At 31.5% G+C, this 11,479-nt stretch overlaps 4 protein-coding genes across 4 annotated transcripts in view; 2 read left to right on the top strand and 2 right to left on the bottom strand.

Annotated features, from left to right (window-relative positions):
* LOC108744662 (band 3 anion transport protein) overlaps nt 1-7,139 on the bottom strand; it is a 195,232-nt gene extending 188,093 nt beyond the window's left edge. The window contains exon 1 of the mRNA XM_025974741.1: nt 6,902-7,139. The gene's annotated coding sequence lies outside the window, so the exon portion shown is untranslated. The remainder of the gene's footprint in view (nt 1-6,901) is intronic.
* Nucleotides 7,140-7,272: 133 nt separating this feature from the next.
* LOC108744715 (small integral membrane protein 4) lies at nt 7,273-7,684 on the top strand. Its single transcript, XM_018480620.1, has 2 exons — nt 7,273-7,516; nt 7,593-7,684. Exons 1-2 carry the CDS (start codon nt 7,363-7,365, stop codon nt 7,655-7,657), a joined length of 219 nt encoding a protein of 72 aa, XP_018336122.1. The 5' UTR covers nt 7,273-7,362; the 3' UTR covers nt 7,658-7,684.
* LOC108744716 lies at nt 7,651-7,856 on the top strand. The gene has a single exon (XM_018480621.1). The coding sequence runs from the start codon at nt 7,659-7,661 to the stop codon at nt 7,815-7,817; it is 159 nt and encodes a 52-aa protein (XP_018336123.1). The 5' UTR covers nt 7,651-7,658; the 3' UTR covers nt 7,818-7,856.
* Nucleotides 7,857-8,036: 180 nt separating this feature from the next.
* LOC108744714 (protein HIRA homolog) overlaps nt 8,037-11,479 on the bottom strand; it is a 5,251-nt gene continuing 1,808 nt past the window's right edge. The window contains exons 6-14 of the mRNA XM_018480619.2: nt 10,925-11,238; nt 10,627-10,770; nt 9,944-10,127; nt 9,718-9,817; nt 9,394-9,657; nt 9,194-9,290; nt 8,612-8,859; nt 8,459-8,544; nt 8,037-8,401 (exon numbers count right to left, since the gene is read on the bottom strand). Of these exons, the coding sequence (XP_018336121.1) occupies nt 8,285-8,401; nt 8,459-8,544; nt 8,612-8,859; nt 9,194-9,290; nt 9,394-9,657; nt 9,718-9,817; nt 9,944-10,127; nt 10,627-10,770; nt 10,925-11,238 (1,554 nt within the window). The 3' untranslated portion in view covers nt 8,037-8,284. The remainder of the gene's footprint in view (nt 8,402-8,458; nt 8,545-8,611; nt 8,860-9,193; nt 9,291-9,393; nt 9,658-9,717; nt 9,818-9,943; nt 10,128-10,626; nt 10,771-10,924; nt 11,239-11,479) is intronic.

Here is an 11,479-nt window from a genome sequence, read left to right as displayed (position 1 = left end):
AAATGAAAAATTAGCTGAAAATCTCGTTTTTACTTGATAATATAATGATAATATTTATAATTGTCTGAAGTAAACGCAATTTTAAAGTTTTAATTATTATTTAAACATATTAAAATGTTTTATGCTCATTATTAACAGAGATTAAAAATAAATACTTTTTTGTTTCGAAGTTGAAATCAAGGCATATTCACTGCCAAAAGTCAGTTAAAATTTTTCCATATTATTCGTTATTTCTTATTTTATTCAAAGTTTTTGGTCAAATTCCAAAATTTCTCTCAAACGATATACTTTTTTTTTAGTATAGATAGTATTTATTTACTTCATGTTGTGCTGCAAAACCTAATTAATCACGAACTTCTAATTTCATGTACTCTTGTCTCCGATTCTACTTCCCAAACATCCTTAATCTTTGTTTATTAGGTACCTGCAGTATTTTCTAAAATCTAAATCATCCAGACAATTTCAACATCCCTTTTGTGCCCATCGGTTCCTGATCGTTAAATCCAGCGTTACCTGCTGTCATAATATTCAACAAAATTAAAAAAAAAATGAATAACTGCAATTTGAATTAAAGTCATATACAGGAAACAAAATAATTGTTTCATAAATAACATATTTTTAGAAAAACATCAATGTTAAACACGTATCATTGCAAGACGAAACTATGACAGATAAGAGAGGCCATCAAAATTTATGATGAGGGTATGTGACGCGATTATTCGACATAGAATTTTAGTTACAACAAACAAAACAAAATACAAAGAAGCAAAAGAAAAGCGCAATAACGATCAATATGCATACAATATACAATGTAAATGTGTTTAGATACTATTTTGCATAAAAATTTCTGCAGCCTGCGGTGTTCAAGCTTCGCGGTACAATAATACCTAGTCATTTCGTTGCAGCCCACACTTTTTTAAACAATTCCAAATTGCAATGTACCTATATTTGTATTTCTTATAACTGTTACACAACAAAACAAATGAGAAGCAGTCACATGTGTCTTTTACGTCATACAGGTATACTGTGTGACTTATTTAAGGCCGCAGTGACCCGTATCTCCTATTCTACCCAAGACAGAATGGAAAATTAAATGCAACACATTAGTGCTAAAAATATTTTTTAGCACAGAAAGTTTCATATTTTCCTCTGATTTCACTCACGAAAAAGACATAGAAATATTCCCTCGTAGGCAATTATTCGCGGAGGAAATTAAAATATCCGGCCTGGATCCGGTACTCAACAGATCCGGCATTTTTTTTAGGATCGGCCGGGATAATGACACCGGATACCCGACGGTGCCCGGTTATTTTACCAGAGAAAAAATAAAAAACAAACATCAGCAATAATAGTTTAATAAATATAACAAAAAATCCTACCTAATGAAAACTGGTAATTAAATTTGTACTGGGATAGATCGTTTGTTCTAATTTCTATTATTTGATGTTGATTACTATAGATCAGTACTGTATGAAAATAAATAAAAGTAAAACTAAAATACTGATATGCAAGGGAAGAAAAAGTAGGGAAAGAGCGAATATAAAGATAGGAGACGAAAAATTAGAAGAAGTGGCTGATTTTAGATACCTAGGAAGTCAGATAAGTGAGGATGGAAGGAGTAGTAGGGATATAAAGCAGAGGATAGCGCAGGGTCGTGTCGCCTTTAATAAAAAGAAGTCACTTCTATGCTCGCGAACGGTTAATTTAGAAATTCGAAAAAGGTTGTTAAAGGTGTATGTTTGGAGCACGGCGTTGTACGGGTGCGAAACATGGACAGTGGGAGCGGCGGAAAAGAAAAGGTTAGAAGCGTTCGAAATGTGGTGTTATAGGCGGATGATGAGGATATCGTGGGTAGAAAAGGTTAGAAATGAAGAGGTATTGGAAAGAATAGGAGAACAGAGGACTCTATGGAAGTCAATAAAAAATAGGCGAGATAGGTTGGTAGGACACCTTCTCAGGCATGAAGGTCTAGTCAGAGACATATTAGAGGCAGAAACAGGAGTTAGGAAGGGTAGAGGTAGACCTAGATTAGATTACTGTTCGCAAATAGTTAAGGATGTGGGCTGTTCTAGTTTTAGAGAAATGCGAAGTTTAGCTCAGGATAGGAAAGAGTGGAGGTACGTGTCCAACCAGTCTTAGGACTGATGACCTTATGATGACTATAGTAAATTTGTTTGTTATTTCGATATAGTTCTTGTGAAGAAGAATACATCAGTAACGGTAACATATTAGCATGATTTTGTCAGTTTGCAGATTTTTACTATTTGTAAACATAATAGGCTTGTTTCAACGATTTCAACTTAAGTCTCTCTTTGAAAATCCGGCAGCCAAAAATTAAAATTGCAATGGTTTAGGTACCGTTTAAATAACTTTTTTAAATGGGACTTAATATGGTTGTTGAGGGTGGTATTTAATGGAAAGTCAGCAAGAACGAAGATATGAACCATTAACCGTAGTGGTTTTACCGGATACCTGACATAGCTAATGCTGCGTACACAGTTATCCGGTACCGGTACGTCTTGCTTCCGGTGAAAATCAAAATTACTCTATTTCTTTCAATGTTGAAGCCTTAACGCACCTACTACTCTAAAGGCTTTTCGAAAATATAATAATATACAATGTCTTTCATTTATTAAAAGAAATGAAACTTTGGGTCACCGCAACTTACTGGACCATGGAAATCTTTTTTGCAACGTAGTACTGATATTTCTCTACAACTTTTATACATAATTGTTTTTATTTACTTAAATAGCGTAGGAAGTATGGAGACTACCGGATCTTAGTAGTTCACCCTGTATATTCACCAGTGTGTGACTCTGTATTTTAGCTGTCATGCCAAAAAATGTATATCCTTGTTTTACACCTCACGCAACGACTCATTAACATACAATGTAAATACACCTTAAAGATTATTTTTCGCAGTAAACAGGGACGCAAGCAAGATCGATGCAATAAGATTATAATTCATTCGAATGAGAGCAGTGCGGCGCGGCGCACCAACGCCGAGCGCTAGCTATAGGTAATTTGGAATGACATGAATCTTGAAATATTCGACGGTTGGGCTTTATCGCATTCATATTGTACAATACATTGACAGTAGGTTTACTCTCTTGATTTGACAAAAACACCTATTGACATTTCATCACTTCATTACCGAGCATCTCGGTAGTTGGTAAAGGTTTAGATGATGGGTGGGGGGATCAAAAGAGGAGGTCTCCTCCACCACTGTACCATAAACAGTTTGCGGCGGTCTCACTCCCATAAAAAGTTATGGGGGTTGAAAGTTAATTATTTTGACAATTTTCATACACTATAATTCAAATAAAATTCAATAAAATAATTATTTTCAAGCGGGTGGAGTGGGGGATCGAAAGAGGGTGGTCACTTGAACAAAACCCGATAACCTAACCTAACCTACCTCTATTGATAAAGACTATTTAAATAATGTTTTATATAACTTTCTCAATATTTTTATATATTTTTCATTAGTTTTAGCTTTGAATATTGTTTAAGAATGACTATATAAATATTTACATGCCTAGAAATGTATAAAAATTGGCATATTTATTAACTTTTTATGGGGGTGAGACCGCCACGAACTGTTTATGGTACAGTGGTGGAGGAAACCTTCTCTTTAGATCCCCCCACCATTTGGGGGTGGGGGCCATCATCTAGACCTTACCCAGGGGTTGTTTTGTACAGGGTCATCGTAAAGTCACACTACAAATAACCAGTTTCTCTACAGTTTGGCAAAATTATTGAAACATTCTCGTATATAGCCATTTAGCGTATATATATTTAGTTGATTTAAAACCGTCTGCAAAAAATGCCGGCGTTTTAGGTAAGATAAAAGGAATGGCCCTACTGTATAGAGTAGATTTATACTGTGCCATGACTATAATGCTATTTTTTTCTAGCCAGGAGCCCTGCGATACAATCGGAGTTGGAGTTGCTTTTAAGAAATAAACGGAATTGTATCGCTACGCAATCCAAGGTCAAAGCCCATGTCATTCTAAATTACCTCTACGACGGACAAAACGAAACGGGTTCGATTTAAAAACATTGACGTTGCTGTTTTTTCAATTTTGAAACAACACAAAGAGAAAACGGACACTTCTACGTGACTGTTGGCACGCAAAATTTTAACCGCAGTTCACTATATATCATGTTTATTTTATAGTACTTATCAATATTCATTAATCAGTACGATTGCGAAACGTGGACGTTGGGCGCGACCGAAAAGAGAATATTGGAAGCTTTTGTGATGTGGTGTTTTAGACGTAGATAGAAATAAGGAAGTATTCGAAAGAGTAGAAGAACAGTGGATTGTATCGAAATTAGTAAGAAAAAGGGAGTAGAAAATAAGGCACTAGCTGAAACATGAAGCAGGAACAGGAGTAAAGAGAAGGAGAAGTAGACCTAGATTAGATTACTGTTCACAAATACAAAATTTATGATGTGGGATGTTAAGAAAATACAAAGATTGTATAGAAAAGACGACCCTGTAGTGATGATTAATATTCATTAGAATATAACTGCTTATTATTATCAAAAACAAAAACAAAAAAATATAAAAATAAATAAGATCAATAATTACGAATGGCAAAGGTTACATCAGATTTCGAATATACTTTTATTGAATTTGAATGGCTTCCTACAAGATACGATAAATGCGCATTTTGCATAGGTAATCGATGCGATGTTACAGTATCAATGAAAATCATTAAAAAGTCTAGTAACGTGTTCAATCTCATAAACATTCGTCGCGGTCTCGCAGAATGTAGGAAAATTAGTCACGTAGGTAACCAGAATTTTTGAAGGAAGTATGGGTTCATTATTAAATTCACAATTTGGTGCATCTATTTTTTATTAAAACTATAATTTTAACGTATTCCAGTTGGAAATAAACAATTGGATATGGGTTTAAATGTCTCTATTCGAAGATATTGTTGGTTGCATATTAATATATTATGAAAATGTCACCGAAATTAAATTGTGTGTGCACCACCGATAACGATACCGTCGTCCAAATTTGGACGGGAAGAACAGGTAAGATAAAACAATAAAAAAACTAATCTAAAAAGCTGTGAAATATACATTCATATTTCGAATCAGTATGTAAAACGCGTATTAAATGTAACGTAAACATGCGATTAAACAGTTTTATTAACATTTTATTTGCGAGAATTTTCTGTATGAACACTGTCATCTCAGAAACAAAATTAACCATCTTTTTTTTACAAAAATCCAGTATAAACTTGACATTAAATAAAATAATGATTTTATTATCAAAAAAACCGATTAAAAAAGGCATTTTATTTTAAAAATTGTTCAGAAAATGACTACTAAAAATACATTTTTCAGAGCAATTTTACAATTACGATTAGTCTCCGAAATAAAAAAACCGTTCATATTTTGTCACTTCTATTTTCAATAAATCAAAAGTAATTTTTGTATTTGGTATAGATATATATGGTATATACATAAACTCCAAAGTTGCACTTATTAAGTGCCAAACAATTCAACCAATAACCAATTAATCAGTGTCATATAAGCCATGACGTTTTAATAGCAACAGACAATATCGTTATTAGCAGAAGATACACCATAGATTGTAAACATCATATTAAGAGCAATTTATTGTTAAGTGCTTAATCAAACAATGAACAACTATTCGTACCTACATTTAGACACGTGAACAAAATTTTATCGACATTCCTTTATAATTTTTTTTTTATTATATTTTAAAAGTTTATAAATATTGTAACTGAATTTACGTAGCCTTGAAAAGGATAGCGTGTAATCAAAATAATTGCTATACTTTTACGATAACTTTCATTTTAATAATATTTAGTAAGTAACAACAAAAATCCGTCAATGTCTGATTTCAAAATTTTTAAAATTATTGCTATAGATAGATAAGTATTGTAAAATATGTAAAATGGTGTAGTGTATAATTAAAACGAAATAATTTCAAAATAATATGAATCATGATAAGAATTTAGTTTTTCATTGTTCAAACACTAATAAGCGATTCAATAAAAATTATTCGCAGCAGTTTCGTTATAAGGAAATGTAAAAATAGCGAATAACACTTTTAATAAATTAAATCAAACAATTCAAATACCTACGCATCAATCAGTACCATTTGTAACAATTTATTTTCCATAAATTTCACACAATAAAGTATAAAGTAACACTTTTTGTATGGAAGTGACTTATAATTCAACGAATTATAAACAAAATAATAATAATAAATACTGTATAATTGTGAAGTCAGAAAGTATAAAAAATACCCATAAAATAAATTTAAAATATTTATAGATATTTTTTTTGAAATACCTAAATTTCCTTAGCAAAAATATTGTGGTGTCATTTTTTCCCTATTATGTTTTTATGGAGCATTTATTTTATTTCCAATTTATAAATATTTTATAAAATAACGATAAAGATGTTAAATGTCACCTTACGTAAATATAATGAATAAATTAAAAATGTTCTGCCAAAATATGTAAGGTGCTTACATTTGAATAGGCACCTTTACAATAAATTATTACCATTGCATATTAACAGGTAACAAAAACAAGTAACGTGATAGGTAATACAATTATTTACAGGTAAAAGTCTGACCATTCACCTTCTGTTTGTATTAAAGCCCATAATTATTTAAGTTTCGACATAAATACATACACATACTTCTAGGTACCCAAGTGACTCCCATAAAGCAGCTCCCAATTACAAACTTAATTCAGAAAAACTTTTTTAAAAACTTTCGCGCAGAAACACCTTTTTTACCTAAAGTGATACTTCGTCAGATTTTTTTACTTATTGAGAAGTGATGTGCATATAAAATTGATAAAAACAATACTCATATTTGAGTAAAAAAATATTATATTTTTACCTGTTAATCACGTAGATGGGAAGAGCAGTAACTACTCTCGCACAAGCTCCACGAACTCCAGGTAAAAACAGACAGCACTTGTTTTAGCCGGAAGAAAGATTTCTGAAGTAGTTTACACTAATAAAGTCAAATAAAATTCAACGTTAATTCATAATTTTATCAAAATCAGCACAAAGATGAGCATTCCAAGCGCAACACTTCCGTCACTGACAGATTTGTTTACACTTTTAAAGTTGGCTGCTCGGCACGCTACATAACCTTTTCAATATTAATGGAGAGTTTAGCAAATAATAAAATAAAAACTGTTGTGTGCCTCCACCTATCGGTGGTATGCCAAAATGTCGTATTCAAATTAAAGATTTTGATTTAATAATTAAATAACATAACCTGACATAACCTAACTATATTCCACATCCAACTTATGATTATTTTATTTAGTTGTTGAAAACAATTAATTATTAATGAAACTTTATAGCAGGAAAGTTCGTCGATTTTTAGATTTGTGGCCAGGGAAAAGATACTTTGGCGTGTATCGTTTCTTGCCTATCTTTTTTATTTTGGGTGCTGCATTGGAATTTTCTATGATAAATTGGAAAGTAGGAGAAACTAATTTTTGTAAGTTTATGCCTATTTTTTCCTGTACATATTGTATTATAATACACCATATATTACCGGTGTTTTTCAAATTCAGATAGAACTTTTAAACGCAGCAAAGCACGAAAAATTTTAGAAGAAAAGTTGGAAACATCGAGCTAACATGCCAGCAGGAACTTCTTGGTCACGATATATGACATTTTTTGTTGTGGCTTTAACGACAATGTTTGCAGGAGCTCAATGTGTGCATGTAGTGTACAGGCCTTTAGACGACTTAGACAAATATATAGAAGAAGAGGAAATAAAGATAAAGCAGGGATAAAGAAATTGTTATTATTTATTTTTATTGTTGATTCATATTATAAATGACACCGGATACCCGACGGTGCCCGGTTATTTTACCAGAGAAAAAATAAAAAACAAACATCAGCAATAATAGTTTAATAAATATAACAAAAAATCCTACCTAATGAAAACTGGTAATTAAATTTGTACTGGGATAGATCGTTTGTTCTAATTTCTATTATTTGNAACCGAGTTTAATAAGCTTTCTAAAAAAATATTTACCGTTTTTATACTCTTATCGAGTCTAAACCTTTAGAAAATTGCTTTAAAGATCAAAACTGCAGAATGAAACACAAACTCAGTTACAGTTTTTAACAGAGATTCTGTTTATTTTTTACACATAAAAGTATCAAAAACAATTACATTATCGTATAATATTAGAAAATTATTATCGTAACCTAAATATGTACACAGCTTTTTACAGTTTTGTTAAATTAGTACGAATTATAAAGAATTTAAGAGTTCAAATTGTTCTTTATATTCATTATACAGTCTTTGCCAAGGCAGTTTAGTTTTTATGATACCTAATATTTCATTTAGAAGGGAATGCTTTGAAATACCCTAAAAATAACGTTAGTGTTTTCAAAAATGTAAATTTTCTACAAACTTGAAACTTACCAAAATGACACCTTCTTTTTTATTAGAAAACGAATGTGTTGGACCCATTAAGTCGTCTAAAATGAACCTCAGTCGACACTCTGGACCTAAAAAGAATAAATGCTACAATTAAAAAGAAACTGATTTTGTTTTTCCATTTATTTGCTTTTTTACCTTTATCTAAAAGATGATTAACAGTAGTAATCAACCAATGTTTAAATTCAGATGCCGACTGTAAAACGGTACTGGCAGCTATCTGATTTTCCAAGAAACTTAATATAATTCCCGAGGGAAGACTGTCGTTGTTTCCTTGTACAGGCATCGCCTTTTGTAGAGACGCCAAAGGTAAAATATTTGAAACTGATCTACTCATTGATCCTCCAGCTTTCGATATTGCATCTACAGGATTTGACAGTAATACCCTTTGAAAATAAAAGATTTTTATTCAAGAAACTGGCAACAAGGTTTGAAGAAACGATTTCAAAAATTTGAATAGATAAACGCAATTGAAATTTTACTTTCTAAGTATTGTTACATACTAAAGGCATTAATGATTAGAAAGTTTATTTTTGTGTTTTTTATCACTTATTAAGCCTCATTAATTATGAATCTTACAGAAGATAAAAATAAAATGAAAAAGCAGTTTTAAGTATACATCGCAGTTAGAAGCTTTTCGGTCCAAAAAAATACATTACGATATACAAAAAAGTATTTATGATTAGAACGCTTAGTTCCGATTCGTTTTTCATCACTTACCAAGTTTGAAGATCACAACTATATGAGAATGCCTTGCCATCACTCAAAGTAACCAGAGGTTGTCCTGATGATGTTATTCGGCATCCATTTACTGTAACTATAAAATATGAATATATATTAGGAACTTTGTTTAGATACAACTTTTTGATACATTCATATGTCAAATTTAAAATAATGATTACTAAAATTTAAGTACATACCATTATTGCTTATTAAACTCCTTACGGAAACCCGATTTACTAGTGCCTTAGCTTTCTGCAAGTCCCACATATACAATAAACCAGTGCGGGTAAGCACAAGACAATTCGAGTTTTCTGTAAGACTCAATGACACAACTAAATCTTCAATGTGTAAAGAAGGTAACGTTCTAGCACCAGATTTTATATTAAAGCAATTCATACTCAAGTCTTCACAACAGGCTATAACAACATGCAAATTTGATGCTAAACACCTTATAGAAGACCCTGCAACATTAAACATGAACTTAGAAAGCTTAATACAAGCTAAATTAAATTAATAAACACCTAGATAAGTCTCCCAGACTGGATGGATTTCTTCGGGTAGTTTAAACACTTCAATTTTAGAAAATTTATTTTTTGAAACAACCTGACAGGAATTTGTTACCTGAAAATGGTATACAATTATTTGTTTTTTCAAATTCAAGAAGGGTCAAACTGTCCCCAATATTAATGAGTAAGTAATTAGTATAAAGATACTTCACGAAAGTAAAAAATATGATCTGTATTCTACCTGTACTTTATATGTCATAGTCTTTTTAGCTACTGAAGCATCAGAAGGCATTTTCTGAGGGGGCAACATATCTATAAAATGCACAACAGCCTTATCTCCCGGAACATCAGTACACATTAACTGCGTAACCTGCACCCCAGGAGGATGAACTATTGGGGCATCACCGGTATTACGCACACGTAAGCTACAATAAAAGTTCAGATTGCATCGTTAATTTTCTTGTGTGATTATACTGGGAAATATAGATACTTTTAACAGTTTCAATTTTCAAAAGGTAAAAAGTAAATACGAAATTTATAAAAATTTCCAAATAATTATTATTAATAGTATATAACTGGTACTGCCCATAGTCAAAAATTAAATCAATTGTGTGACATTTTATATTGTCTCAGTAAATAAAAGGTGCTCGCGTTGTAGGAGAACTTTGCCGATGTTTTTTTATCTTTCTCAAAGTGTACAAGATATTTTGTTGTAAATGGCATGTACCTTTCATTTAATATTACTCAGGACCATATATACCCCTTACTCGCGAAATATTCGTCTGCAACCATTTCGCAAAATTACATGTATTCTTATGGTGCAAGTTTAAATCGTGAGCCGTGTGACCAGTCGACCCGCACCCTTTCGTAATGAGCGTAGAATACCGAAACCTTTAATTCGATATATGGTTTGTTGATACTTACGGTTCGGATAATGCTTGGCTAGGGACAGTTACGTCCTTTATTACTTCTTTTCTTGTTTCGATAACAATTTTGCTTTTAGATGGTGAAGACTTACTTAAGGATGTTGTTGTTTCTTCATTCAAAAAGGGTAATTGTAAGCTATCTCTGTAAAATAATTTATCTATAATCGATTAGATAACAAGAACGGCGCAATTTTTTACCGTTTTTATTTATTTAGTATTTTGAATCTCAAAATAGTGTTTTTTTTATTTCTCATTATTTTTTTTATTCATATTAATCTCCTAAAAAGGAAACTTACTTTGTTGGTGTTAATGCTGGTGTTAATAGCATAGGAGTGATTCTTCGTTTTCCGGAAGGAAGAACCGTTTCTATTTGCTTATTAGTCGGTACAAGGACATTAGGAGATAAGGAAACATCCGATTTAATCACTTCTGGAATAACTAAAGATTTTGGTGCCGTTGTAACTTCCTTTTTGTCCTCCTGACTTTGTATCTGAGCCATGCTGTCAAGCGTTTGCAACATTTCTGGATTTTCGATAATCTGGCTTCCAGTAAAACACTGATTCCAATTTTTTTGAAGGGTCTTTCCATAGATTTTTTCATAAAGAATATTCTAAGGAACAGCATAAATAGTAATTTAAGTGGTCAACGTTTATTTAAAATAAAATTGTTCCTATGGAAAGTTAAAGTATCAAGAGTTATGAAAAAAAAAAAAACAATTTAAAACAAATCAATTTAAATTTAAAATGAATGGAAATTAATAAACAATGTGACTTCTAAACGAATGGTTTATAATGATTTTTATAAAAAATAAGTACGATGAAAGGTAACCTAATACATTAATTGCAGTCAAT

The sequence above is a fragment of the Agrilus planipennis genome, unplaced genomic scaffold (genome assembly GCF_000699045.2).
Source record: "Agrilus planipennis isolate EAB-ADULT unplaced genomic scaffold, Apla_2.0 scaffold16, whole genome shotgun sequence".
NCBI lineage: Eukaryota > Metazoa > Arthropoda > Insecta > Coleoptera > Buprestidae > Agrilus > Agrilus planipennis.
This window is presented reverse-complemented; position numbering and strand designations above follow the sequence as displayed.